Raw genomic sequence first — 27,945 nt, forward strand, 5'->3', positions numbered from 1 at the left:
TTAGACGAGGCGTATAGACGTAGTCATCTTTTAGACGGCTAGTCTAAGCTTAGATGGCTAAAAAACTTTCATTTTTAGACCAGTGGTAGACTGATTTTAGCCCAGACGTCTAAGGACCATTAGACGTCTATTAGACGTCTTTTACACCGAAAAATGCTCGGTGGGTCTTATACCGTTCAGCCTCTGTGACTTGCTCCTGCAGTGACTTTATTTCCATCTGATGTTTCTCACATTGTTTTTTCAGCACAGCATTTTCTGTTTTGATGTCACTAATTTCTCCGTGGGCAAACTCCAGAGAATATTTCGGATCTTTGATGTCTGAAGTGTTGCTGTTGATCATTTGTGCCAGTTCATCCGCTCTGTCGTTTATCGTATTCAGGATGGTCATTTGCAGGTCATACATGGAGGACTCTGGTTTCCCGCTGAAAACTTTCTTGGCGGCCGGGCTGTTAACGGGGGTACCTTGTAGAGGGATGAGCTCTGTTTCAACATCAAGTGCACAATCCATGCTCATCTCTGCCGTTTGCTCTGCATAATTGTGTTCACTTGACTTACTTTTCGGTGTGCTCGGATCCATGCCTTTTCTTTTAGCTCCCTTTTTCCCTTGGCCGCTCATCTTTTGTTTGCAGATTTTTGCTGGAAGCAAACTCACCAAGTTGTTTCACCACTGGAGTTTTCTTTTCTTTTTTTTTTGTTGGCATCTTAGATACGCATCTATAGCTTCAAACTGTATCTTGCTTTTAGTCAATAACTTAATTAACGAGCTTATTTTGATTTGGTTTCTGTTAAGGCGTAAATTTGCAGTTGGAGTCCAAATTAACAGGAGACGTCTTAAAGGGCTCCCGACATCGCCGCCATCTTCTCGGATCCCCCGTCCTTTACTAACTTTTGCGGTGTTTGGTCTTGCGGCGATGTAGCCATTTTTCTGCCATGGTTCGCGTCCTGTAGGTGATATTTTTGTGGGCGTGTTACACCACAAACTCTGACATCATAAAATGTGATTTTTTTTTCTTGTCTTCTTAATTTTTCATTTTTGTTGTCTGTCTACGTTTCTTTTTATAAATGAACTTGTGCACAATGAATTTAAAAAAAATTAAGTGAAAGCGGAATGAAAAACGAGCTCATTCCCACTGTCGGAACTTCTCAGTGTGACATCCAGCGGAAGTAAACAACACAAGCGGGGGAAGCGTTAGCTGCATGTTTGTGTTGAAGCGGTTGGCAGACAGTAGTATCATAGAAGCGCCGATAATGATTTAATTTGTAATTAAACAACAATGTCTTCAGTAGAGTATTTGAGAGAGTTTGTCAAAGAGAGACTAACTGCTGCTGCTGAAGAAATATTCGGAGTTTTTACAAAAACTATCGTCGAGTACGAGGAAGAGATCAACCGTCAGCGCAGACTGTTGGACGTCGTTTGGAAACCTGAAATAAAGTTACACAGGATAGGTATGTAAAACCTACTAATTTTAATGACAACAAACGGAGGACTTCTATTTATAGATAATCCATTTTCATTTATAGTGGCATTAATTTGCTCGCATTTCTACAATCACAGCAGTATCTTATCCCTCATGTTCTTTGTCCCTCCAGAGCTCCCACAGCAACATGTGTGTAAGGACGAGGAGGCTCTCACAGACCAGCAGCTCTGTATTCAGGAGAGGACCTCCAGTCTGGACCAAGAGGACCCAGAGCCTCCACAGATTAAAGAGGAACAGGAGGAACTCTGCACCAGTCAGGAGCGAGAGCACCTTGAACTGAAGGAGGAGGCTGATACCTTTATATTGACTCCTACTCATGAGGAAAGTGACCCCAGTGAAAATCAGACTCTGGACTCTGATGATACTTTTGGTAGAGCAGAGAAAGAGTCTGTAGCCAACATGCCAGTTATAAGTTCTGTGCTGTCAGAAGCGCACAGTGACCACCAGGTCCTCTTTCACAATTCTCATGAGGCTGAGAGCAAAGAGCAGAAAGGAGGCAAGCATGGAGACTCAGGACCAACTAGAGATGCAGAGGCAGAACCAAAGGAAAGACACCATAAAAGCAGAAGTCACTGTAATATTCGCACAGGTAAAAAGTCTTTAAAATGTGACACATGTGGGAAAGATTTCCAGTATAAGTCATCACTGGAGAGACACCTGAGAGTCCACTCAAGTGAGAAGCCGTTGTTTTGCAAATTATGTGGGAAAGGTTTTGCACAAAATCAATACTTAATCGATCACATGAGAATCCACTCAGGTGAGAAGCCGTATATTTGCAAAACATGTGGAATAGTTTTCAGACTTAAAACATCCTTGTCGGCCCACATGAGACTCCACACAGGTGAGTTGTATGTTTGCAAGACCTGTGGGAAAGAATTCTGTGTCATGTCACGATTGAATAGACATATGAGAATCCACACAGGTGAGAAGCCATATACTTGCCAAACATGCGGCAAACATTTCACATATAGTCAAGACTTAATTAGCCACACAAGAATCCACTCAGGTGAAACGCCTTATTCTTGCAAAACATGTGGAAAAGATTTCAGACATAAAAGGTCCTTGTCAGTCCACATGAGAGCACACACTGGTGAGACGCCATATACTTGTAAAATCTGTGGAAAAGGTTTTGGATGTAACAGTAACTTGTTGGTCCACATGAGAACACACACTGGTGAGAAGCCATATACTTGCAAAACCTGTGGAAAAGGTTTTGGATTAAATAGTAGTTTGTTGGTCCACATGAGAACACACACTGGTGAGAAGCCTTATACTTGCAAAACCTGTGGAAAGGGTTTTGGATGTAACAATAATTTAATGGCCCACATGAGATCACACACTGGTGAGAAGCCATATACTTGCAAAACCTGTGGAAAGGGTTTTGGACTTAGTAGTAGATTGTCGATCCACATGAGAACACACACTGGTGAAAAGCCATATACTTGCAAAACCTGTGGAAAGGGTTTTGGATTTAGTAGTAGTTTGTTGGTCCACATGAGAACACACACTGGTGAGAAGCCATATGCTTGTGATATATGTGAAAAAATTTTCAGGTGTAGTAGTCACTTGACAGACCACATGAGGAGAGCCCACACTGGTGAAAAGCCGCACCTTTGCAAGACCTGTGGGAAAAGATTTGTCACAGCGACTGAACTGAAGGGGCATCATAAAAATGTGCACACAGACAAGTAGTTTTCTGTTGAAACCCACACAGGTGGGTTACCTGTTTCAAGTTCTACCCCTGCTAATATGTTTTATTTAAATTATTTACCTCAAAATACTGCAAAAACATTTCAGTTAAGTGCAGATACAATAACCAAACTTTCTTCTTTATATTGGTGGAAGTATATATTAAAATAGAAGTGCTCTAACAAAAATATTAGGAACACAGTAAGTCATGTTACTGTTCCTTCATCAAGGTGTTTTTGTCTTCTTCATGTGATGTATAAAGTGTGAAAACAAATGGAAAATGTGTGATAAATACTGCACAAATAACAAGATTAAGGAAGTATCTTTCAGTAAATTACAAAGAATTTACACAGTAAAGTTTGTGTTTGAAAGATTCAGCCTGGATTTTCATTATAAATGTGATTTCTGTGGACTGTAAAAAAGAGAGTATTTCTCTTTTCTTTTTTTTTTGTTCTTGTGTATATATACCAGAATGTTTTGGATTGATGCTGCCATCTTTATAATAAAGACATTTCAGATAAGTGTTCAGATAAATATGTCTGATGCAATGCTATATTTTAGACAAGATTAAAAATAACACGTGTAATACACAACTTGTATCATTTTTGGAAAACTCTTAATTTGTAATAAAAGTGGTCAGAAACCAAACCAACTTTGCTGCACTTTATTAATGCATTCCAACAATATGTCACCATTCTATCCAATGTCAAAAACAAAAAAGCCATGAAGACCTTCAAGTTATTAAGTGATTATAATATGATGCATATAACACAAACTCTGACTTTATAAAATGTGATTTTTTTTCTTGTCTATTATTTTTTTCTTTTTGTTGTCTGTTTACGTTTCTTTTTGTGAATGAACTTGTGCACAATGAATTAAAAAAAACTTCAAGTGAAAGCGGAATGAAAAACGAGCTCATTTCCACTTTCGGAACTTCTCAGTGTGACATCCAGCGGAAGTAAATAACACAAGCGCCGGAAGCGTTAGCTGCATGTGTGTGTTGATGTAGCTGGCGGACGGTAGTTTCATAGAAGCGCCGTTAATGATTTGATTAGTAATCAAACAACAATGTCTTCAGTAGAGTATTTGAGAGAGTTTGTCAAAGAGAGACTAACTGCTGCTGCTGAAGAAATATTCGGAGTTTTTACAAAAACTATCGTCGAGTACGAGGAAGAGATCAACCGTCAGCGCAGACTGTTGGACGTCGTTTGGAAACCTGAAATAAAGTTACACAGGATAGGTATGTAAAACCTACTAATTTTAATGACAACAAACGGGGGACCTCTATTTATAAACAATCCATTTTCATTTATTGTGGCATTAATTTGCTCGCATCTCTACAATCACAGCAGTATCTTATCCCTCGTGTTCTTTGTCTCTCCAGAGCTCCCACAGCAACATGTGTGTAAGGAGGAGGAGGCTCTCACAGACCAGCAGCTCTGTATTCAGGAGAGGATCCCCAGTCTGGACCAAGAGGACCCAGAGCCCGCGCAGATTAAAGAGGAACAGGAGGAACTCTGCACCAGTCAGGAGAGAGAGCAGCTTGAAATGAAGGAGGAGGCTGATACCTTTATATTGACTCCTACTCATGAGGAAAGTGACCACGGTGAAAATCAGACTCTGGACTCTGATGATACTTTTGGTGAAGCAGAGAAAGAGTCTGTAGCCAACATGCCAGTTATAAGTTCTGTGCTGTCAGAAGCACACAGTGACCACCAGGTCCTCTTTCACAATCCTCATGAGGCTGAGAGCAAAGAGCAGAAAGGGGGTAAGCATGGAGACTCAGGACCAACTAGAGATGCAGAGGCAGAACTAAAGGAAAGACACCATAAAAGCAGAAGTCGCTGCAATTCTCGCACAGGTAAAAAGTCTTTAAAATGTGACACATGTGGGAAAGATTTCCAGTATAAGTCATCACTGGAGAGACACCTGAGAAGCCACTCAAGTGAGAAGCCGTTGTTTTGCAAATTATGTGGGAAAGGTTTTGCACAAAATCAATACTTAATCGATCACATGAGAATCCACTCAGGTGAGAAGCCGTATATTTGCAAAACATGTGGAATAGTTTTCAGACTTAAAACATCCTTGTCAGCCCACATGAGACTCCACACAGCTGAGTTGTATGTTTGCAAGACCTGTGGGAAAGAATTCTGTGTCATGTCACGATTGAATAGACATATGAGAATCCACACAGGTGAGAAGCCATATACTTGCCAAACATGCGGCAAACATTTCACATATAGTCAAGACTTAATTAGCCACACAAGAATCCACTCAGGTGAAACGCCTTATTCTTGCAAAACATGTGGAAAAGATTTCAGACATAAAAGGTCCTTGTCAGTCCACATGAGAGCACACACTGGTGAGACGCCATATACTTGTAAAATCTGTGGAAAAGGTTTTGGATGTAACAGTAACTTGTTGGTCCACATGAAAGCACACACTGTTGAAAAGCCATATACTTGCAAAACCTGTGGAAAAGGTTTTGGATTAAATAGTAGTTTGTTGGTCCACATGAGGACACACACTGGTGAGAAGCCTTATACTTGCAAAACCTGTGGAAAAGGTTTTAGATTAAATTATAGTTTGTTGGTCCACATGAGAACACACACTGGTGAGAAGCCATATACTTGCAAAACCTGTGGAAAAGGTTTTGGATTAAATTATAGTTTGTTGGTCCACATGAGAACACACACTGGTGAGAAGCCATATACTTGCAAAACCTGTGGAAAAGGTTTTGGATGTAACAGTAACTTGTTGGTCCACCTGAGAACACACACTGGTGAGAAGCCATATACTTGTAAAACCTGTGGAAAGGGTTTTGGATCTAACAATAATTTAATGGCCCACATGAGAACACACACTGGTGAAAAGCCATATAATTGCAAAACCTGTGGAAAGGGTTTTGGTTCTAACAATAATTTAATGGCCCACATGAGAACACACACTGGTGAAAAGCCATATACTTGCAAAACCTGTGGAAAGGGTTTTGGTTCTAACAATAATTTTATGGCCCACATGAGAACACACACTGGTGAAAAGCCATATACTTGCAAAACCTGTGGAAAGGGTTTTGGATTTCGTAGTAGTTTTTTGGTCCACATGAGAACACACACTGGTGAGAAGCCATATGCTTGTGAAATATGTGAGAAAATTTTCAGGTGTAGTAGTCACTTGACAGACCACATGAGGAGAGCCCACACTGGTGAAAAGCCGCACCTTTGCAAGACCTGTGGGAAAAGATTTGTCACAGCGACTGAACTGAAAGGGCATAAAAATGTGCACACAGACAAGTAAATTACTGTTGAAACCCACACAGGTGGGTTGCCTGTTTCAAGTTCTACCCCTGCTAATATGTTTTATTTAAATTATTTACCTCAAAATACTGCAAAAACATTTCAGTTAAGTGCAGAGACAATAACCAAACTTTCTTCTTCATATTGGTGGAAGTATATATTAAAATAGAAGTGGTCTAACAAAAATATTAGGAACACAATAAGTCATGTTACTGTTCCTTCATCAAGGTGTTTTTGTCTTCTTCATGTGATGATATTATGTCAAGTCAAATTTATTGATATAGCACATTTAAAACAACCTCAGTTGACAAAAGTGTTGTACAGTTCTTCCAAATATAAATAAATGAATGAATGAATAGCAAAAACAACATAAGTTATCAATAAAATCAACAATAGGTTAAGACAATAAAACAACACCCTTCAACACTAGAGTAAAGGTTAAATACAAATAAAAGCTATAAAAGACATGTCTGTCTCAACTTGAGGTGACGGCAAGCGAAAAGAGGTAGGTTTTTATTATTCCATAAATTTGGCGCCACAACGGAAAAGGCTCTGTCACCTTTGCTTTTCAGTTTAGTTCTGGGACAGGCCAGCAGCAGCTGGTTGTTTGATCTCAGTGCTCTGGCTGGCGTGTGAAGCTGAACAAGCTCAGATAGATAGGATGGGGCTAAGCCAAGTGTGAAAACACATGGAAAATGTGTAATAAATACTGTACAAATAACAAGATTAAGGAAGTATCTTTCAAGAAATTACAAAGAATTTACATAGTAAAGTTTGTTTGAAAGATTCAGCCTGGATTTTCATTATAAATGTGATTTCTGTGGACTGTAAAAAGAGAGTATTTCTCTTTTCTTTTTTTGTTCTTGTGTATATATACAGAATGTTTTGGATTGATGCTGCCATCTTTATAATAAAGACATTTCAGATAAGTGTTCAGATAAATATGTCTGATGCAATGCTATATTTTAGTCAAGATTAAAAATAACAAGTGTAATATACAACTTTTATTATTTTTGGAAAATTCTTAATTTGTAATAAAAGTGGTCAGAAACCAAACCAACTTTCCTGCACTTTATTAATGCGTTCCAACAATATGCCACCATCTTATCCAATGTCAAAAACAAAAAAGCCATGAAGACCTTCAAGTTACTAAGTGATTATAATATGATGCATATAACACAAACCCTGACTTTATAAAATGTGATTTTTTTTCTTGTCTACTTCTGTTTTTCTTTTTTGTTGTCTGTCTACGTTTCTTTCTATAAATGAACTTGTGCACAATGAATTAAAAAAACCTTAAAGTGAAAGCGGAATGAAAAACGAGCTCATTTCCACTGTCGGAACTTCTCAGTGTGACATCCAGCGGAAGTAAACAACACAAGAGCCAGAAGCATTAGCTGCATGTGTGTATTGATGTAGTTTGTGGCACAGTACTATTAAACTAGCGCAGATAATGATTTGATTGGTAATTAAACAACAATGTCTTCAGTTGAGTATTTGAGAGAGTTTTTCAAACAGAGACTAACTGCTGCTGCTGAAGAAATATTCAGAGTTTTTACAAAAACTGTCGTCGAGTATGAAGAAGAGATCAACCGTCAGCGCAGACTTGAAGACAGCAGCAGACGAAGCGCTCGTGGGTTGCAGTATCATGGTAACCAGGAAGGTGCTCTTTGGTCAGGAAGTGCAGTACATCTTGAAAAAGCAAAATCCAAGGCAACTCTTCTCTGGTACTAAAGTTCAAAGGCCTTTATTCAATGGCTAGTTCATGATGAACATTAAAAACACCACCATGTTTTGGCCATGCTCACTGCCCTGATGAAGGCCAGTGAGCATGGCCAAAACATGTTTTGCACCAGAGAAGAGTTGCCTTGGATTTTGCTTTTTCAAGACGTCTGCGCAGGCTGTTGGACATCGTTTGGAAACCTGAAATAAAGTTACACAGGATAGGTATGTAAAACCTACTCATTTTAATGACATAGAATTGGGGATTTTTCATTATAAATAACTCAGTTCTTAATTTATTTTGGCATTATTTGCTCTCATATCTATATACACAGTATCTTGTTATTTTTGTTGTCTGTCCCTCCAGAGCCTCCACAGCAACATGTCTGTAAGGTGGAGGAGGTTATCACTGATCAGCAGCTCTTTATTCAGGAGAGGACCGAGAGCCTTGGGGAAAAATTGGGGGGAAAAAATCCCATGGAAATTAAAAGAGAGAGATATGTTACCTGAAATGAAAACGGATGAATCGACTGCCGGAAGGTCAGTGCGACACCCAGGGGAAGTAAACAAAGCAGCGCTTCCGCAGTAGACGGAAGACTTCTTTTTTTTTTCAATGCTTTATTGAAAACGTACAAAAATAAACAAATGTGGCAACTTCCATTGTACATTAATTGCAACAGTATAAAGAGATTGCCAAGGGAGCATCAACCTAAGCAAATCATCTCAAAATATAACATACACGTTGGGTGCTTCAATGTAGTAATTCAGAACGGATTGAAGTAAAATTAAAATAAACATATCAATAAAATACATATAATTAATTGAATACGGTAAAATAACAAGACAAATAATCACTGATTTCACAAGGGGGAATTCAGATCAGTTTCAGTTATCCAGTTCAGTGGGGACATTTTTTAAAATATATGGCCTAATTTTTGTGCTTTTATTCCTTTTTGAAGTTTTAAAGATTTCATGTACATTTGAAATTCACTCATGAAGACAATACATTTGGGAGATGATTTCAGTATTGTTGTGGAATATCATCTCTAGAGAAAGAAGCAGGAAACAATGAGATTTTTTGTTTGATCCATTTGTGAATATTAAGCCAGAATGTTTGTATTATACCACATGAGAAAAATATATGGTCCGTAGTTTCAATGTCACTTTCACAAAGTGTGCATATATTGTCATCCATATTAAAACGTAGTCTAAGTAATTCTTTAGAGGGATAAATGTCGTTCTTGATTTTGAAGTGTGTTTCTTTCATTTTGGGGGTAGGTACATTGTTCTTAGTTGATTTTTTTTTAAATCAAATTTATGTAGGATATCATTTTTGTTTTGTCTGCCGGGGAATAGTATTCCAGTAAGGCAGTTTCTTATAAAGTTATTGTTACATTTTTTGTCCAGGATTAAAGTCCCCTGTATTGACAGTGGGGCCAGTTGTGGCATTATAGGTTCAGAAGACGGTATTAACATCATAGCGCAGAATATTAATTAATTAATTAATTTAATTTGTAATTAAATAGCGACTGACTGCTGCTGCTGAGAGAGCTCAAACTACGTGCTTTTAGAGGGAAACTAATTTATTTTTCAACCTGGACTTTATTTTCCCATATTTTTGTTTTTTAAATTGGTCCAATATTGAGCAAGAGGGCTGCGGATGCAGAGGTGAAAAAGGCTGCAATGTAATCAATATGGGCAATTGTGTGATGTCAGTTTACATCCAATAAAAGTGCTTGTGTTTGTCACAGACATTATTATTATAATAAGTGGATTGACAACATTATGGAAAGGACCTTACAGAGGCATGATATGTGTCCCTTTACAGGAATGCACGATATTGGATATTTTGCAGATATCCGATATGCCGATATAGTAACTCATTTAGCTGATACCGATATCAATACATCAACATTTTTTCCCACCTAATTTTAGTGATCATCAAGTCTCTTCTGTAGTGGAAGTAACATCATATTATGCATGTGTACTCTTATCGTGATGGCCCCCCAGCAACTGGAGACATGGTGAACAATACTTTTCAGTGTATGTTATTTTAATTCATTGTGCAAAATAAGAAAAAGCATGTTGGCCGATTCTGATGGTTGATTTTAAAGCCAGTATTGGCCGATACCAATGACTTCTGTTATTAAGATGCATCCCTAACGTTCATTAATCCGGTTTGTTTCTTAGTGTATGTAACCAAGTCCTGCTTAACTTTTTAACTTGGTCAAAATAAGCTCAATATTCATCAGTGACACTGGAAATCTTTTAGATAACACTAAGCTATGCTTTCTGTGCTCCAACACAACAAAATGTTAACAACACTCCTCTCTCCAATGCTTACAAACGTTTCCACAAGTGTTTTTCCTCCAGGAAGTCATCACTGGTGACATTTCAGAACAAGACTTTTCCTGAAGTAAGACTTGGTCACAATAACAAACAGACCAGTGGAAGGTAAAGAAAAACATTTCATATCTCTGCAGGTTTTTTTTCCGTATTGTTAACAGACACTTCTGAGCCTGTCAGTGGCAAAAACAAGCACTTTTAAGGGACACTAATTGATAGTGCGCAATTGCCTGTTGGAATTACATTGCAGCCTATTTCACCTTTGCAGCTGCAACTCTGAATATTGGACCATATTAAAAAATTGTTCTCTTTAAGTCACTTAGCGATAAAAACACGATGACATACTGTCAGAATAATAGAATGTTCGACATTTCTATTATAATTTTCAGAATCAAAGTTATTTTTGTATCTTGAATACAGTTTTTAATGTACTGTGAGTGATGTTTTTTTGGGGAATGAGCACTCACGTTCCTCATCTGTTTGTCAACCAAAATTGAACAAAAACTCACCCATTAAAGTTATAGGGTTTAACATTCTTTATTCCATTAATTCAATAAAATCAGTTTGAGGTCCTGAATGTCAACTAACTCCTATACAAAGCACAACACAGATTAAGTGAAATGTGGTAAAGGTCAAACAGGTACAGGACACAAAATGAGACAAGACAAAGAGGTGACACAGAGTCTCCAATTGCTGTCAGACTTTTTATCAAGCAGAACCTGAAAAACAGACATATAGGCAACTGAGGGTTCACAGTTTAAAACTGCGTTACTGAGGCTTGAATAGTGGAATCAGTCCACTGAGTAGGATCAGGCGCTCTTTGTCTTTTCTCCTTGATTCTCTCCAGCTTTTATTGCATCTGTTTACAGTCGCTGTACTTGTCAGTGTGACAATGAAAAGTCAAAAAACATCCCTCTAGCCTTAAAAGCATGCAACAAATCCACAATATACCGAAAACAAGCATCCTCTAATAATCCTATTAATGTCTAAAACCCAGAGTATATCTGAAACAAAAACAAGTTGACCACACAGTCAAAATAAGAAGGTGCTTTGACTCTTATACTCATGCTCTATGAAAAGTGCACTTTGTCTGGTCAAACTGGTCATAAGCAACACTTTATTTGGAGAACAGGGGGTTTGCATAAATTGCGTGCTGATGCATCTGTTCTTTTGTTGTATTCTGATAACTTACGCTCAAAAGTTGTGGGCACTGTAAATAATGTATGTTTTAAAAGTAACAAACACAAAATAATGTTGTTTTTTTTTCTTTTAAAACTACAGTACCGGAGGTCTTAGAGGCTGCTCAGGGTTTCAGGAATAAGGCCAACGGACGTGTGTATATCTGTGTGCATGTGTGTGTAGGACTCAGAGGGAAGATGTGTTTACATGTCACTGAGTGGACCTCTGCTGTATTTTCACATTTGGGCTCTTTATTCTTCTCCTGTGTCGCTTTCCTCTCCTCTTGTATGTCCCCTGCTGAATCTTTACGCCTCCAGCTCGAAACCCAAGCCGACTTTGTGCCCACCACCGTTCACGTTCTTCCCGTCGATCAGACCTGAGAGGGTGAGCTTGACTCCTGCGGGGAAGATGGCCAGTGTATGTGTCAAGTCGCCTTGACTATGATCTTTGTATTGTTGTTACAGAAATGGAAAAAGTAAATCAGCTAACCTGGCCTGAGGGTTTGTGTGTATCCAACTCCAACAAGGCAGGCGTTGTTGACTTTGGTCTGTGAGGAGAACAAAACATGATGTACAGGTAAGATAATCATGAACACAGCATTTGGAGAAAGACAGTTGTTGAGTCTCATTCCCAGGTCGTAAGGTAGGTAGGTAGGCAGTTGAGAGAGTTTTATTGGCCGCATTAGTGGCTTGACTTGGGGTGGCAATGGTGGCCTGTTGGACTGTCAGTCCACCACTTTGGTCCAGACCAAAATGTCTCAACAACTAATGGATATGAAATTTTGACAAAATGTTCATGATCCCCAAAGGATGAATCCTAATGACTGCAGGATTCCTGCAACATAAGGCAAGTTACATTAAGGTCTTTTTTTAATGCCACTTGTAATGAGAATAAAGACCAATTTTCTAATAACCTATTGAAGAATTTGTCTCGTCTCAGTGTTAAGACACCACAGTTTCTCTGCTTTCTGTGTAGGTGTAAACCAGAATGTTGTTTGGAGATCTGTTGCTGCTGCTGCTGCTGACTCTGCTACTGTTATCAGAGATGGGGTTGGAGGCGTTGCGGAGGCGTTGCGGAGGCGAGGGTAGAACAGAACTGGGAAATACCTGGTGTTTGTCGGCCAGTTTTCTCTGCAGTTTTGTGTCTCTCATTCTGCATGTGGGATTCCACTGACTTGATTCCCATCGTGCCCAGTTTGAAATAAATTTAGAATAAAATACATGGAGCCTCATATGCACTACCTTGTACCAGTTTCAACTATGTTGCAAAGTCTGACAGTGACAACTGGCTTGCGGACGGTGGATCCTCAGCTCTGAGCATCCCAGACTGAAACAAAATGAGTTGTTGCTGCTATCCTGATCTGTGTGACATTAATGCGAGAGGCATTTGGTAAATGATCTTAAAAAATACGTGTTACCAATTATTTTGAGATTTTACATTGCAATGTCAAAAAAAAGATTCCTAAACTCCTACTTCCCATGCCTTAGCATTTTAAGACTTTTGAAAGTTTTACTTAAGACATTTTAATATTAATTAAGGCATTATTTTAGATTAAATAAATGGCTTTTAAGACTTTTTAAGGATCTGCAGAAACCCTGTGACTGTGGCGATCAACTGACTTTTCTTTTCACGCCACCAGCAGGGGCCGCTAATGTTTTGGGTAAAGTAACTTGACAGCTTTTGGATGAGTTATCATGATATTTGGTACACACATTCATGTATGTCACCCTCAGGATTAATTATAATGACTTTGATGATCCCCTGATTTTCAATTACTGGCATTATCAGGTCAGAATTTCACTTTGCCAAATACATGCAGAGTTAATAACATCCACATCAGCTTCGGCTGTTTGTGGTGTATAGTGCTAATTATAATATGCTAAACATCAGCATGCTAATATTGTCATTGTGTGCATTTAACTCAAAGCACAACTAATTGTCACAGAGATGCTGGTGTGGCTGTAGACCATGCATTGTTTAAATCAATTTCTCTGACTTGGGGGGTGCAAAACAGGGAAGACATGTCAAGTACTTTTTTTAAGCAGTGGGAGAGACTCATAATTATATTTTGGGCTAAGGGGCAGGACATTCAACTTCAAATGGTTATATTTTGTATTTATCTTAAATACAATCTGAAACCCGCTGGTGGCTTTCAAAGGCCAAATCAAACCATTTATCATAGCTACTTTTAACTCTAAAACATCAAAGTGTGAATTTTTAAAACCTAATAACCTCCTCGTGCCAAATAGCTGATACTGTTCTAGACGGCCGCTGCTGCCACTGTTGTGAATGTTATGGTTTATTTGGGACAAAGGTAATTATGAACATGCTGCTAATGCTGGCTGTCTGCGCACGGTGATGTGTGTGTGTGATGTGTAGGCTGGCTGTCACGTGGCTGTCATGCACCCATATTCTGCTGAAGTGCACACACAGCTTGTGCGATAATGCGATTTGTAAAGAGAATTTGCATTTTGCTTACGAAATTAGCCGTTTTTCAAGATAAACTAGAATTACCGCTTTGCAGTATTTATATTTCAGGCCTAAAACACAGTCACATCTTGGCCACCCTCCTTCTCTGATAAGTAAAGAACAGTCCCTAATTTCTTATGCATTGCATAAGGACAATATATTACGCAGGTATTATCACTGCTGAAGGTTTTATCATTTTAAATAATGATTTGAGGTCAGTTCTTACAGACAGGGAGGCATCCTTATCCAGCTGGTATTTAGCTCCAATCCCAAAGCGTGTGTTGTTGCTGCCAGCCGTCCAGGCCAGGTGGACCGCCGTCTCCAAGTTGCTGTTCACCTTTTGGTAAATGGAGCCACCAAACTCAGTGCCGTCATTTCTGAAATACAAAGCACAGATACAGAGGGTGGGGATCAGCAGGAACAGATATTTGTCACAACTTGATGTTTCATCCTGTGGAAATGTTTCCTCTCTAATAGCTGCCCTCATCTAGTGTCACTTCCATTTCCTGCCTCTCTTTACTTTGATGTGGCGACTCACACGCTGGTGTGAAGCTGGAAGTCACCGGCCTTGTATCCGAGGGCGAAGTTGTTCTGGCTCACTTGAGATTTGGCTGTGTCAAAAGCCAACTGGTAGCCCGCCAGCCAGCCCTCGTAGCCCAGCACAGCAGCTGCGTGGACGGTGGGACCGGCCATGTCGAAGTCCAGGTCGCAACCGACATTTAAATATTCCCGCTTGTACCCAGTCTTCAGTTTGGCGCTCTTCTTGCTGCAGAAGGAAAACAAGAAAAGAGGGAATGTCCTTGAGATTAGCCAGTACTGCACTGTTAATAAGTTTATGGTATATATCTGTATTGGCTGACTAATTTATTCATATTGTCCATTTATCGAAGACTACTTAGCATGAACGGGATTGCACTTACCCAGTGTTGGGCACAAATGAAGCGTCCAGACCTAGCTTCAGGCCCTTAGCCAGCTACACACAGACAAACAGACAGAAGACAATGAGGTAATATTCCATCTGAAAATGAATATGTTGATGTTGGAGAATTATTAAACAGGCTAGTAAAAGTAAAATTCTGTAATCAGTGGTGGAATCTAACTAAGTACATTTACTCAAGTACTGTAGGCTATGTAAGTACGAATTTGTGGTACTTGTACTTTACTTAAATACTTCAGTGCTATGCAGCTTTATATTTCTACTCCACTGCATGTCAGATGTAAATCTTGTACATTTACTCCACTTCATTTTTTGACAGCTTTAGTTACTTTTCAGATTGTAATTCAACATCCCCGTTCTTTCCAGTGAAAACAGCATCTCCAAATGTGGTGATGTTTCTGATAAACTGAAGGAGGAAGTGTTTTTCTGAGAGGTTGTAGCTAGCTGTTTTCTTCAGTATACTGTATAATCATCTGAAAATAAGAATTGTTGTGTTCTCCTTACATTAGAGTGAGACGTTTATCTCTACATCACATACTTGCCATGTTATACCACAGTAAAAAGGGCTATTTGTGTTTTTGCAACAGCCACAGTAATTGCCGCCCTGGTTTTTGTTTTACTCAAATCTGTTTTATTCACTCTTTTTACCACTTTAAATCTCCAGGTCCATTTGTTTTGTAAAGGAAGAGACCCCAGCGGATAATTCGGCTCGTGATAAGAAACCTCCTGAATGTCTGGATCAGAAATGGTGAGCACATTAGCAGGTGCTGGGCTTGCAGCATGTCTGTAATGAGCTGAACAGTGTGGGAGAAAAACTGATTTGCTGCTTTATTCAGTGTTTTTACCCGTTTAAATCACCTGGTATGTTTCTTTTGGAGAAACTGGCTCCCTGTAAAAACCTCCTGAACAATGAACGCTAAAGGAATTCTAACTTGGAGAAGTTTTATCTGGTTGCAATTTGCAATCCTCACCACCAGATGCCACTCAGTCCTAAACACTGCTCCTTCAAGTGAGGTTTTGAATGCAGGGCTTTTACTTGTGGTGGGTTTATCTTCACAGTGTGGTACTAGCACTTTTACTTCAGTAAAGGATCTGAATACGTCTACCACCACTGCCTGTTATATATTCTTCTTGAAGAACTTAAAATGACTAGTACCTAATATGCTTGTTTGACCTCACCTGGTCCTCCATGGTGATTTCTGTAGTGAGAGTATTGTCTGTGTTCCATTTCTGGCTGAAGTTCAGGCCTAGGTCATTCACTTTGTACTTGGTCTCCAGGTGGCCTCCTGACTTCCCTGTGTCTGTGTTGTTGGAGCCAGAGGTGGCAAACTCCTGCAGGAGTAAGAGGGATGATGTGATGAAGGGGGGGGGAATGGAAATGGAAAATGAGGTGGGAAGGGAAGCAGAAAGGCACATTTGAGCTCAGCTACAGAAACTAGAGGCAGAAGGGGAGAGAAGGCATACAGGGATATAGACAAAGGCATGGGAAACAGGCATTGCTTCTCTGCTTTTTTTCTGCCAAACAATCCCTCTCAGGTTTGTATGGCTGGTTAGGTAAAGGAAGAACTAGACCTTTTAAGACAGAGCTGGGAAATTGAAAATATAGGAGGGACTGTGAGGGAGAGGTTGGTTGTGAGGGTTGCTGTTACGGCTGCAGCAGTTGTTGGGGTAAGACTGTCACTAACATGAGCTATCGCTGCAAGGAAACACTTGGCAGAAAGCCTGCACACATCGTCTACACACAAACACATAACTGGTATCACTGGCTTACCCTGCAGAGCACCTGTGTTTAATTATGCACAAACACCCTCTCTTACCATCTGATGGGAACATCCCAAAGAAGAAGCAGAAAAAAAAAGAGAAAAGAGAGAAAGTTAGGGAGAAACACACAGTTTTCATGCTCACTGGGAAGCAGTTTAGACACAGAGGGAATACATTTACAATGTTTTTCCAGCGAGGTTTGAGTTTTGTGGCATGTGGGAAACTCTGTATCCAAGTGCTCATTATGGTTTTACCATGGCAACAGGTTTACAGCAACACAGACACACAGCATGCCTGGAGTTAACTAAACACTCTGAAATGGAGTACTTTCTTTAGTCATGATACAACATGTTGCTTGAGGTAAGAGAGTAAGGTGTGAACTTGTCAGGTGGATCGAACTGTTTCAATATGATGACTCTGTAGGTTAGACTGAGTTCATGTCAGGCAACAAACACCCTCTGACATGAAGTGCTGCAAGGCCGTGAGTCAGTCAGCTATTGGGTCTACACCGCAGAGCGAGAGAAAGGCCTCAACATGAAACGTAAACACACTACAGGCTTATGGAGACAACAGCAGTACTTACAACACCACTCTGGGACTTAGTCTTAACGTCCAGCTTCAGAAGTCCATATCCTGAGAGAGACAGGAAATTAAGGAAATTGAGAAAAGAAAAACAGAGGGGGTGGGAAAATAACTTACATCCTTGTGCTGCACAGCATGGGTCTGAAAACAGCTGCAGCAAAAATAAACAGCGTGCATTCAAAGTGACATTGGGCAAACAAAAAGTTCTCTAATATCAGTCCTGTTTCAGTACAAAAAAATAGCAACATCATATCAGTAGTATATGTATGTTGAGTTACCAAAGCCCTTGTTGAAGATGTCTTTGGCAGATTTCCCCAAGTCTGAGTATGCAGGAGGGACGGCCATTGTGCCTGAGGAAACAGACATACCCATTGTAATAAGACACACATACAAATACACACTTCACCGCATCAATCCGTCTAGATGCATAATTAAAGAGATTATCCAGCAATTGAGTAACGCACTTCCATAAAGTTGGGGGACTCACAAGGGACAGGTTAAAAAAAGAAAGAAACTGATGCAGCAGAGGCCAAAATAATATGCAGATTTTTGGTCCCTAGCATGGGCCACTTTTAGAAACTCCTGGATCCTACATTTCCCATAATACAAGTCCATAGTTTCTTTCATTCCCTACATAGTAAACACTCTTCCAGTCAGACTCAGACTCCTCCAGTTTGTAAGACAGAGCTTTGTTAAAAATGTCCACCCTGCGCTCTGAATCACAATTGTGTGTCCCACTACTTCTTTATATCATTGTACCTTGAACTTTGACCCTCTTGCTCATATATCTGTCACAGTATGTAGCGAGAAATTTATATTATATACAGTACAGGCCAAAAGTTTGGACACACCTTCTCATTCAATGCGTTTTCTTTATTTTCATGACTATTTACATTGTAGATTCTCACTTGAAGGCATCAAAACTATGAATGAACACATGTGGAGTTATGTACTTAACAAAAAAAGGTGAAATAACTGAAAACATGTTTTATATTCTAGTTTCTTCAAAATAGCCACCCTTTGCTCTGATTACTGCTTTGCACACTCTTGGCATTCTCTCCATGAGCTTCAAGAGGTAGTCACCTGAAATGGTTTCCACTTCACAGGTGTGCCTTATCAGGGTTAATTAGTGGAATTTCTTGCTTTATCAATGGGGTTGGGACCATCAGTTGTGTTGTGAAGAAGTCAGGTTAATACACAGCCGACAGCCCTATTGGACAACTGTTAAAATTCATATTATGGCAAGAACCAATCAGCTAACTAAAGAAAAACGAGTGGCCATCATTACTTTAAGAAATGAAGGTCAGTCAGTCCGGAAAATTGCAAAAACTTTAAACGTGTCCCCAAGTGGAGTCGCAAAAACCATCAAGCGCTACAACGAAACTGGCACACATGAGGACCGACCCAGGAAAGGAAGACCAAGAGTCACTTCTGCTTCTGAGGATAAGTTCATCCGAGTCACCAGCCTCAGAAATGGCAAGTTAACAGCAGCTCAGATCAGAGACCAGATGAATGCCACACAGAGTTCTAGCAGCAGACCCATCTCTAGAACAACTGTTAAGAGGAGACTGCGCGAATCAGGCCTTCATGGTCAAATAGCTGCTAGGAAACCACTGCTAAGGAGAGACAACAAGCAGAAGAGATTTGTTTGGGCCAAGAAACACAAGGAATGGACATTAGACCAGTGGAAATCTGTGCTTTGGTCTGATGAGTCCAAATTTGAGATCTTTGGTTCCAACCGCCGTGTCTTTGTGAGACGCAGAAAAGGTGAACGGATGGATTCCACATGCCTGGTTCCCACTGTGAAGCATGGAGGAGGAGGTGTGATGGTGTGGGGGTGTTTTGCTGGTGACACTGTTGGGGATTTATTCAAAATTGAAGGCACACTGAACCAGCATGGCTACCACAGCATCCTGCAGCGACATGCCATCCCATCCGGTTTGCGTTTAGTTGGACGATCATTTATTTTTCAACAGGACAATGACCCCAAACACACCTCCAGGCTGTGTAAGGGCTATTTGACCAAGAAGGAGAGTGATGGAGTGCTGCGGCAGATGACCTGGCTTCCACAGTCACCGGACCTGAACCCAATCGAGATGGTTTGGGGTGAGCTGGACCGCAGAGTGAAGGCAAAGGGGCCAACAAGTGCTAAACACCTCTGGGAACTCCTTCAAGACTATTGGAAAACCATTTCAGGTGACTACCTCTTGAAGCTCATGGAGAGAATGCCAAGAGTGTGCAAAGCAGTAATCAGAGCAAAGGGTGGCTATTTTGAAGAAACTAGAATATAAAACATGTTTTCAGTTATTTCACCTTTTTTTGTTAAGTACATAACTCCACATGTGTTCATTCATAGTTTTGATGCCTTCAGTGAGAATCTACAATGTAAATAGTCATGAAAATAAAGAAAACGCATTGAATGAGAAGGTGTGTCCAAACTTTTGGCCTGTACTGTATATTTATAGTATAAAGGAAAAGTATGCATTTTGGAGCACAGGAGATCTTAATGTTACAACTTAACGCTGAAAACAAAATGCCATTTCCTGAGTTCAATCGAGAGAGCTCTGCTGCTGTACAAAACAATAAGCCACTTTGATGTTACCCATTGGTTTGTCGGCCCCCATTTTTAAGCCTCAAGTTTGGTATTTCGGCCGTCAGCATGTTGGTTTTTTGGAGTCAGAAGTGACCACATTTAGACATGAGGGTGGAGCTATGAAAGAGAGAGGGGTGGATTTGACTCACAGACTGTAGTGATGCCTCACAGACAGCCTGCAGGTCAAAAGGGTCCTCCCTTAATTTTGCGTAACAATTTTTATGCCTTAATAAAATGTAAATGGTTGAGTTATTTAAAAATTCACCCTCTGTAGCCTATAGTTGTCATGAAAGTACGACATCTATTGCACGTCTGTCCGTCCTGGAAGAGGGATCCCTCCTCAGTTGCTCTTCCTGAGGTTTCTACCGTTTTTTTCCCCCGTTAAAGGGTTTTTTGGGGAAGTTTTTCCTTATCCGCTGTGAGAGTCCTAAGGACAGAGGGATGCCGTATGCTGTAAAGCCCTGTGAGGCAAACTGTGATTTGTGATATTGGGATTTATAAATAAAATTGATTGATTGATTGATTGATTGATTGATTGATTGAATGTTGAAATTAGCTATAAAGACCAAAATGTTTTTTGTACCAGACTGTAAACCTAATTTTTTTCTTCTGTAAAGTTGGGCATTTTAACCTGGGGGTCTATGGAGATTGACTTGCTTTTGGAGCCAGCCTTAAATGGCCAGTAAAGGAACCTCAGGTTTTGGCACTTCCACATTGGCTTCGGGAGGTCCCTGCTTGATTCTAACATGCAGTAATATATTCACGACAGTGAAATTACACACTCACTTCTCTGTCATTGTTATTTTTATAGTTATGCTCTTTTGTTGTTTGTTATCTTTCTGATTATTTTGTTCACTTAAACAATTCCTATTCTTAATATCACTATCCAGTCAACTGGTCACCCATCACTTAAATGCGCTGTCATCTGTCTTTGTGGCTTCTGTCAGCTGACAGTGAGCTGTCATCTATTTGCAGCTCAGTCGATGTGATGAGTTTTCTGCAGTGAGAGGATTGTGGGTCAGAATAGCCAGAAAAGCATGCTGGCTTGCGTGCTGCAAAATGCAACCGGATGTAGTAGAACATCCTGGTATTTTTGGCATACTGCATTTGACATACTATGTATTGGGACACACTAAATCTTTTCTGGTATACTAAATAGTATGGTAGCATGGGTACTGGAACACACAGCTAGTCTCTAAGACTTTTGTCGGGCTCCCTTCACATTAAAATACTAGAACAAACACTACCAACAACTACAAGCACCTCCATGGAAGATGAGCAATGCAATTGAAAGAGCACTTCTGAAATGCACGCACATGTAACGCAATATATTTGCTCACACACAATACATCACAGATAGCTTTTCTACCATATGTATACTTGCAAACAATCATCAGTATGCACATTTGTCTCAGTTGGGACACCCCACCATCTGGAGGGGGCCTGTCTGTGTCCAGCTTCTCTCCGCCCCTCCATCTTCCTTGTGAACCCTATTGATCGCCTGGCAGCAGTCCATTAGCAAGCAGCGGAGGTTGTTAAACTAATGAGACTGATTCACTTAAAGGAAGAGGAATAGAAATGTGCAGGAGCAAATATATGAAAAGATCACACAGCCATCTATACAGAGGCTATTTTCTGCAAGACGTACCATTGTCTATCAACATTAATAATGTTCCTGTTATGGTAGGTTTGTGAAGGAAAAGAGATATGATATGTATGATTTTGAAAAAAAAATACTGTGCAAGCCAATGCAGTAGAGCTAACCTAAGCAGTAGCAGGTTTGGTTAGTCAGCAACTACGAGTTCTGCACATCACTGCACTGCACCGGGCTTCAGACAGTCATCAGGGTCCCCTGGCTCAGTGTGTGTGCACACTCTTTGCGTGTGCGAGGAAGACATGTTTGACAAGGTGACTTTGCAGGAGCATTTAGAATACCCTGCACTCACTTATTAGCCAGAGCTGGTTTAATATTTTACTAGTGACTGGCCTTCCTTTCTGAGCTTTACTCCTGCTGCTCCCTCCACTATTTATCTCACCAGTCACATCTTTTTTTGCAGACTATGGAGACTTTGCTTTGGGTTATGTGCCTTCTATAAGCTAATCAATCAGTGAGACAGTACATAATATCAAAATGTTGTCACTGCAATCAAACAAAGGGTAAAGAAGAACAATTCCCATATATCTAAGGATATTGTCACTGCAGTTTAATCTTAATCCAGGGACCCTGATGATGCGTCATGTGTCTCTCTTTACACAAACCCCCTCACTCACCATGTCCCTTGGGTGCGTGGTGATGACATGTTCCACAGTGGTCTTTGTTCTCTGCCTGCTTGCCTTTTCCTGTCTTGTCCTGCTTCACCTCACTCTCCAATCCTTTCTCTGCCATGTCTCTTCAGGAGAGGGAAGTGCAAGGAGGGACAAAGGAAAATTTTGGCAAGTGGTCCAGCACTGCTTTGACAGCAACGGTGCACAATATGGCGGTTTGCCTGCAGCTGCTGTGAATATTAGCATGTTTCTTTAGCATGCAGTCAGAGCTCAGAGGTCTCCTTTCTAACTATTGCATCACATTGTGCAGTATGTGCACAGGCCAGCAGATGAAGAACACATGTATTTTGTGCACAGCATTTAAACATGATAAGGCCTGTGTACAGCCCCACTGAGAGATGGCATTTCTATCAGACGAAGAACACTGATAAGCTGTAAGACGGGTACAAAACACTTATCTGGCTGAATAAAGAAGCCTCTGCGCCCCTGACAAAAGCATAGAAAACATATCATACAGGTGATCATCTGTTTGCAAGTAATACATCAACAGCATGTTAGAGCAGCTGTGATGCAACTTCTTGTCACAGTGTCATTCACCTTTCACATGTCACTACAGGTAAGATAAGCACAGTCCTATATGTACAGTAACCTCTCTCCAAATATGCCTTTTCCACATGCTGTGGTGCTTACAGCCCCTGAAAACTTGGTTTAAAATCATTTCTTTGGCATTCTTTTGTAACATTAAATATTCATGACTAAATGTGTCAGTCAGAGTTGAAGTTCAGAAGCATCCTTAGCTCCAATTTATTAATCCTGCAACAATTGTGTTTGTTTTTTGTGTGTGTTTATGTCAGCCACCATAGTTAGCAGCCCCTCCACAATGAGTCAAACAGCACCAGAAAACACTGATTTGTAACATCTAACTGCTTCATTCAGCATTTTTACTGCTTTAAACCACCAGGTTCATTTGTTCTGGAGAGGAAGAGACCTCTGCTAATAAGTCAGCTCCCGGAAAAAACCTCCTCAACATCTGAATCTTAAGTTATCAGAGAAAAAAGGTGAGCACACATTAGCAAGTGCTGGGCTAGTGGCCTGTCGTCAACAAGCTGAACAGCATTGGAAAAACACTGATTTGTGGTGTTAACCTGCTTTATTCAGTGTTTTTAAAGGTTTAAATCACCAGGACTGTTTGTTTTAAAGAGGACGAGACCTATCCAGATAATTTAGTTCCTGGTAAAAACCTCCTGAACGTCTGGATCTTAAGTTATCAGAGAAAATCCATGAGCACACATTAGCAGGTGCTGGGCTTGTAGCCTGTTTGCTACGAGCTGAACAACATTGGAAAAACACTGACTTGTAGTTTTTAACTGCTTTATTTTAGTGGTTTAAATCACCAGGTCTCTGTTTTGGAGAGGAGGAGACCTCTGCAGATAATTTGACTCTTGGTAAAAAAAAACCCCTGAATGGCTGGATCTTAAGTTATCAGAGAAAAAAGGTGAGCACATCAGCAAGGAGCTGAACAGCATTGGAAAAACACTGATTTTTAAGTTATAACTGCTTTATGCATTTTTTTACTGGTTTAAATCACCAGGTCTGTTTGATCTGGAGAGGAGGAGACCTATGCAGATAACTGAGCTCGGGGTAAAAATCTCCTTAACTATGAACATGGAAGGAATCCCAACCGAGAGTTTGTGCTTGACACATGGGAGAAGTTTCAGCTGGTTGCAGTCCTCACAATTACATGCCACTAAATCCTATTCAATTCAATTCAATTACAAAATTTCTATACACTGTTCCTTTAAGATCTCCATCTTTCTTACAGGCAAACACCTGACCATAAACATAGTATGTGTCATGAAGTCCTGTCCGTCTCTGTTCTCTCAGTGTTGTCTTCATTTCTCATAAGCAAATATGTGGCAGCTGACCTGCATTTTGCTGACCATGCGCAAGTCCTGGACAGTCTTTGTCATTTCACCCGACATACACTCCTTCTCCGCTCTGTACCCCCTCACCTCCTCCACCACACAGTCCATTTTTGACCCTTTCCCTCCTGGCCTTCATCTCTCAGCCTCAACACGCAGCTCTAAATTTAGCCCAGGTGAACCCAACACTACAACACATGTGACCAGAGTTTCGGCATGTGTCCTCCTCCAGGTTCAGTCTATTAAAACCCCTATGAAAACAGATTCATTTGTCTGTATTGTACTTCCACACTGTATTTATATACAAACACACTCCTGCCACTCAGTTTAACACTTTCATAAGCTGCAACCAGATGACAGTCTTGACTGAGCTCAAAGGTCAAAATGACAACCATAAACAACAGAGGTATGTGATAGGAAAAGGGCGACCACGCCAACAACAAGATGGTGGATGTGTGAGTGTAAACAATCATACACAGACAATTAATATCTCTATAATACTATATCTTTAATGCAGTACAAAGTCTGTATTAGCTATTTTTCCTTGTTAACAAAGATTAACCTGTTTCATGAGCTTGTTGTAATTTAGTCTTGACAAATTTTTACTTGTGCACAAAAAAGCAGTTCCATAGTGACAAATTTTCACCTCACATATTAGACATCTGGGGTCTCATTTATAAAACAATACATAGGATCCATACTACAAATGTATGTACAAACAAAAATCAAAACTGGTGTATGCCAAAAAATATTCAACAATTTCTACATCAGGCTTCCACCTCACCATCTGCATCAGCCAATTCCCTTCTCCAAAATGTTTGTAAGCATGGGTCAAAGTTTCTTCCATCAAGTCTGTTTTTATACATCACAACTTTTTTGTGGGAAGTGGCGTACGCCTCTTTCAGGCCTGGTTTTGTGCATATGCAATGTTTATGAATGAGAGCCCCGCTCCTAAAAATTGTGTACAGCTGTTAATATGTTATGTACATGGCAAATTTTTTTGTTTAGAATACCAGTTAACTGATTTAGGAGATGTTTGTCCTTTCACAGAGCACTAGCGTGTTACATCAACTCATCTAAAGAGATGGCCAATTTTGATTCTTACTACCTATAATTCCTATAAACTACCTATAATTCTTACTGCCTAAATAATTATTGAGAAATGTATTTAAACGTTTTCTTTAAATACTCAATTCCTTTGTCTATGAAATGTCAAACAGCAAACAGATGTATCAATCAATGTGTCAAATGTATGTGTTTCTTTGTCCATTTCAGTAACTGCTTATCCTGTTAGAGGTCTTGGGGGGGCCGGACTAAATCCCAGCTGATGTTGGGTAAGAGGCGGGGTACACCCTGGACAGGTCGCCAGACTATCACAGGGCTGACAGGGTAGGGCTGTGTTTATATGTGTGGACGCAAATTGGAGAAAAGCCATCAACCTCTTGGTCTATGTGTGAAGGTGAAGCCAGTGTGTTGAATGTTAATTTTCATAAATGTCTAACTAATCCTGAAAACTGGTATTTGTTTTTCATCTGTCTTATTATTCCAATGACTAATAATTGTAGCTAGGGCTGGTTACTATATCAATATTATATTCATATTGTGATATGAGACTAGATATGGTCTTGGATTTTGGATTTTGTAAACTGCTGTAGCTGTTCTATTAATTGCCTTTACCTGCTTAGTCTTTATTATATCCACATTACTGATGATCTATCAAAACTATCGTCTTTAAATGTGAAAGCACCAGCGTCAACAGTATTTGGTCAAAAATATCGTCGCATTTGATTTTCTTCATGTACTATTGAAAAACAGCAAGAACTTAGCAGTTTAATATGAAAAAACCACACACATGATAGATGCTAATTAGCAGACACTGAACAACAAAACTAAAATTGTGCCAACAGTCAGTTAGCCAACACTAGCCGAACCCTCAGATAAGATGAAACCAAGGCAAGTGTGTGTGTGGCATATCACAGGAGGAATGTGTGGGTGTGAGATAAGGTCAACTGCAGTCAAGTTACACTAAGACAATTTATAGCTTGAATGTAAAGAGCATGAGGCAGTGGTGAATTTGTTCCATAGTGTGATGTGTTCAGCATCCAGTGGGTTTTAAAGCTGTCCAATGACATCAGTTAATTTGTCAGCACCTGCTGTTGTGTACTTTGATATGGGTCTTATAATGCTTGCTGCAGTATCCTGTATTGTTATTTATGTGTTTGTCGATTCAGACCTATTAGAGAAGTACATTGGATTTTCACTGACATCTGCCATATTACAGGATTTTCCTAAATCGGCTTTGCCAGTCTCTGTATATTGCCAGTAAATCAGTCTTCTTGTAGGCTTGCCATTTGTCTATATTTGTTCCTCCCTGTGTTGTTGTAGGAGTTTTTTTCTCTTATTTTCTTTTTTAACTATTCATTTTATTTGACATGTTTTGTCCGATCTGCGTTGCTCTGTTTAAAAAATGTCATAAATATATTCTTTTAAAAAAACAGACCTATTTCAGAACTTTGGAGAGCGACATGATCAAAATGCAACCAAATAACCACGATTGTCTCCAACCTAACCGTGATGTTTGATTTGCCTCACAAATACTCAGTGTAGGTCACTAATAATACTAAGCACCCTATAATTACACAGGAAGGAGCGTGCGTAAAGGTGGCCAGTGCCAAAAGATAACGGGCCATGTTATGTAGCTAGTCATGGACCTTGTGCTTTGAGACAAAAAGTCATATAATAACAGGATTTATGGCATCACGTCGCCCTGTCCCATAAGAGGACGAGTGTTTTTATACGCCAGATGCGTCCACTCCTGACTTCCATTGTTCGTGCGTCTCTCAGACGCGTACTGCCTGCAGAGGATTTACCATCACTGCAGCAGCTTTTTACAAATACAAAATCTACTTTTCGGGTATTACAGTCTGGATGTTGCACAGCATTGGTAAAATAGGCTACTTTAAGATATCTGCAGACAATAGGACACCCACTGATTATCCTATCCACGTCACATTCAAGTAAATACATTATGTAAAACTCTTTTTGTTAGGATGAGTTTCCAGGTAGTTTACAGTTGAAAGTCATGTTACATACAGGCCTGGACTGGCATTAAAACCTTGGCATGCCCGCTCCTGAAGCTGCTGCTGCTGCTGCTGCTTCACACCCACCCCTTTATGTGCGACTCATATCTCTCACTGACAGTCAAAGCCACAGCTGTAAACAGCTGAATTGTCATGCAGATAAACGAGATGAGTGAATAACTTTTTGAAAATAATAACTCGCTAAAATGAGTTATTTCTTACCTTTATATGTGGGGCGGAGCGCGCAGAGTTAGACGACGCTGTCGGGAGCAGCGGGGCACAGTGAAGGAGAAAGCAGAGACAAACACACTGGGCAGGCGCGAGTCAGACCTCCGGCCGAGGGCGGGGCCGCTGAGTAATTTGACAATGAGCAAGAAAACTTATCAAAGAGTGCACTGTTCACAAGTGTTTCACCTCGTAAACATTGACGCCGAGAATATCTCTGGTGCTCCGCGTGTGTTTACTTTGGGATAGGCCGCTGTGTCCGATAATATCATCCCCATATGTCTATGATACAGTTTTATCATGGTAGACTATTCATACAGGCTAAATATCTATAAAATGCTGCATATTAGGCTCATTACCCTGATGCATTTTAAACACCAACACATAGCTACTTGCTCCAC

General features: G+C 40.1%; 3 protein-coding genes and 1 long non-coding RNA gene across 5 annotated transcripts; 3 read left to right on the forward strand and 1 right to left on the reverse strand.

Moving 5' to 3' along the window:
* Positions 1-1,172: 1,172 nt before the first annotated feature.
* LOC117252515 (uncharacterized) lies at positions 1,173-3,815 on the forward strand. Its single transcript, XM_033619500.2, has 2 exons — positions 1,173-1,446; positions 1,591-3,815. The coding sequence occupies exons 1-2, from the start codon at positions 1,275-1,277 to the stop codon at positions 3,168-3,170; spliced, it is 1,752 nt and encodes a 583-aa protein (XP_033475391.2). The 5' UTR covers positions 1,173-1,274; the 3' UTR covers positions 3,171-3,815.
* A 330-nt stretch (positions 3,816-4,145) lies between these two features.
* LOC144464260 (uncharacterized) lies at positions 4,146-8,338 on the forward strand. The gene is made up of 2 exons (XM_078170605.1): positions 4,146-4,407; positions 4,552-8,338. Exons 1-2 carry the CDS (start codon positions 4,236-4,238, stop codon positions 6,462-6,464), a joined length of 2,085 nt encoding a protein of 694 aa, XP_078026731.1. The 5' UTR covers positions 4,146-4,235; the 3' UTR covers positions 6,465-8,338.
* Positions 8,339-11,049: 2,711 nt separating this feature from the next.
* Positions 11,050-27,662, reverse strand: vdac3 (voltage-dependent anion channel 3). Of its 2 annotated transcripts, XM_033619641.2 has the most exons (10): positions 27,542-27,662; positions 22,324-22,442; positions 17,738-17,809; positions 17,461-17,510; positions 16,296-16,448; positions 15,100-15,152; positions 14,718-14,945; positions 14,406-14,556; positions 12,200-12,257; positions 11,050-12,107 (listed from the first exon to the last, which is right to left on the reverse strand). In XM_033619641.2, the coding sequence occupies exons 2-10, from the start codon at positions 22,436-22,438 to the stop codon at positions 12,016-12,018; spliced, it is 972 nt and encodes a 323-aa protein (XP_033475532.1). In that variant the 5' UTR covers positions 22,439-22,442; positions 27,542-27,662; the 3' UTR covers positions 11,050-12,015. The 2 variants fall into 2 exon arrangements, with proteins under 2 accessions (XP_033475532.1, XP_078026732.1); XM_078170606.1 differs by lacking the exon at positions 22,324-22,442.
* LOC144464262 (uncharacterized) lies at positions 12,105-23,632 on the forward strand. Its single transcript, XR_013492017.1, has 3 exons — positions 12,105-12,286; positions 15,781-15,864; positions 23,279-23,632. It is a non-coding gene; the product is annotated as an uncharacterized LOC144464262 (long non-coding RNA).
* Positions 27,663-27,945: the final 283 nt, after the last annotated feature.

This window comes from Epinephelus lanceolatus, chromosome 9 (genome assembly GCF_041903045.1).
Source record: "Epinephelus lanceolatus isolate andai-2023 chromosome 9, ASM4190304v1, whole genome shotgun sequence".
Lineage (NCBI taxonomy): Eukaryota > Metazoa > Chordata > Actinopteri > Perciformes > Serranidae > Epinephelus > Epinephelus lanceolatus.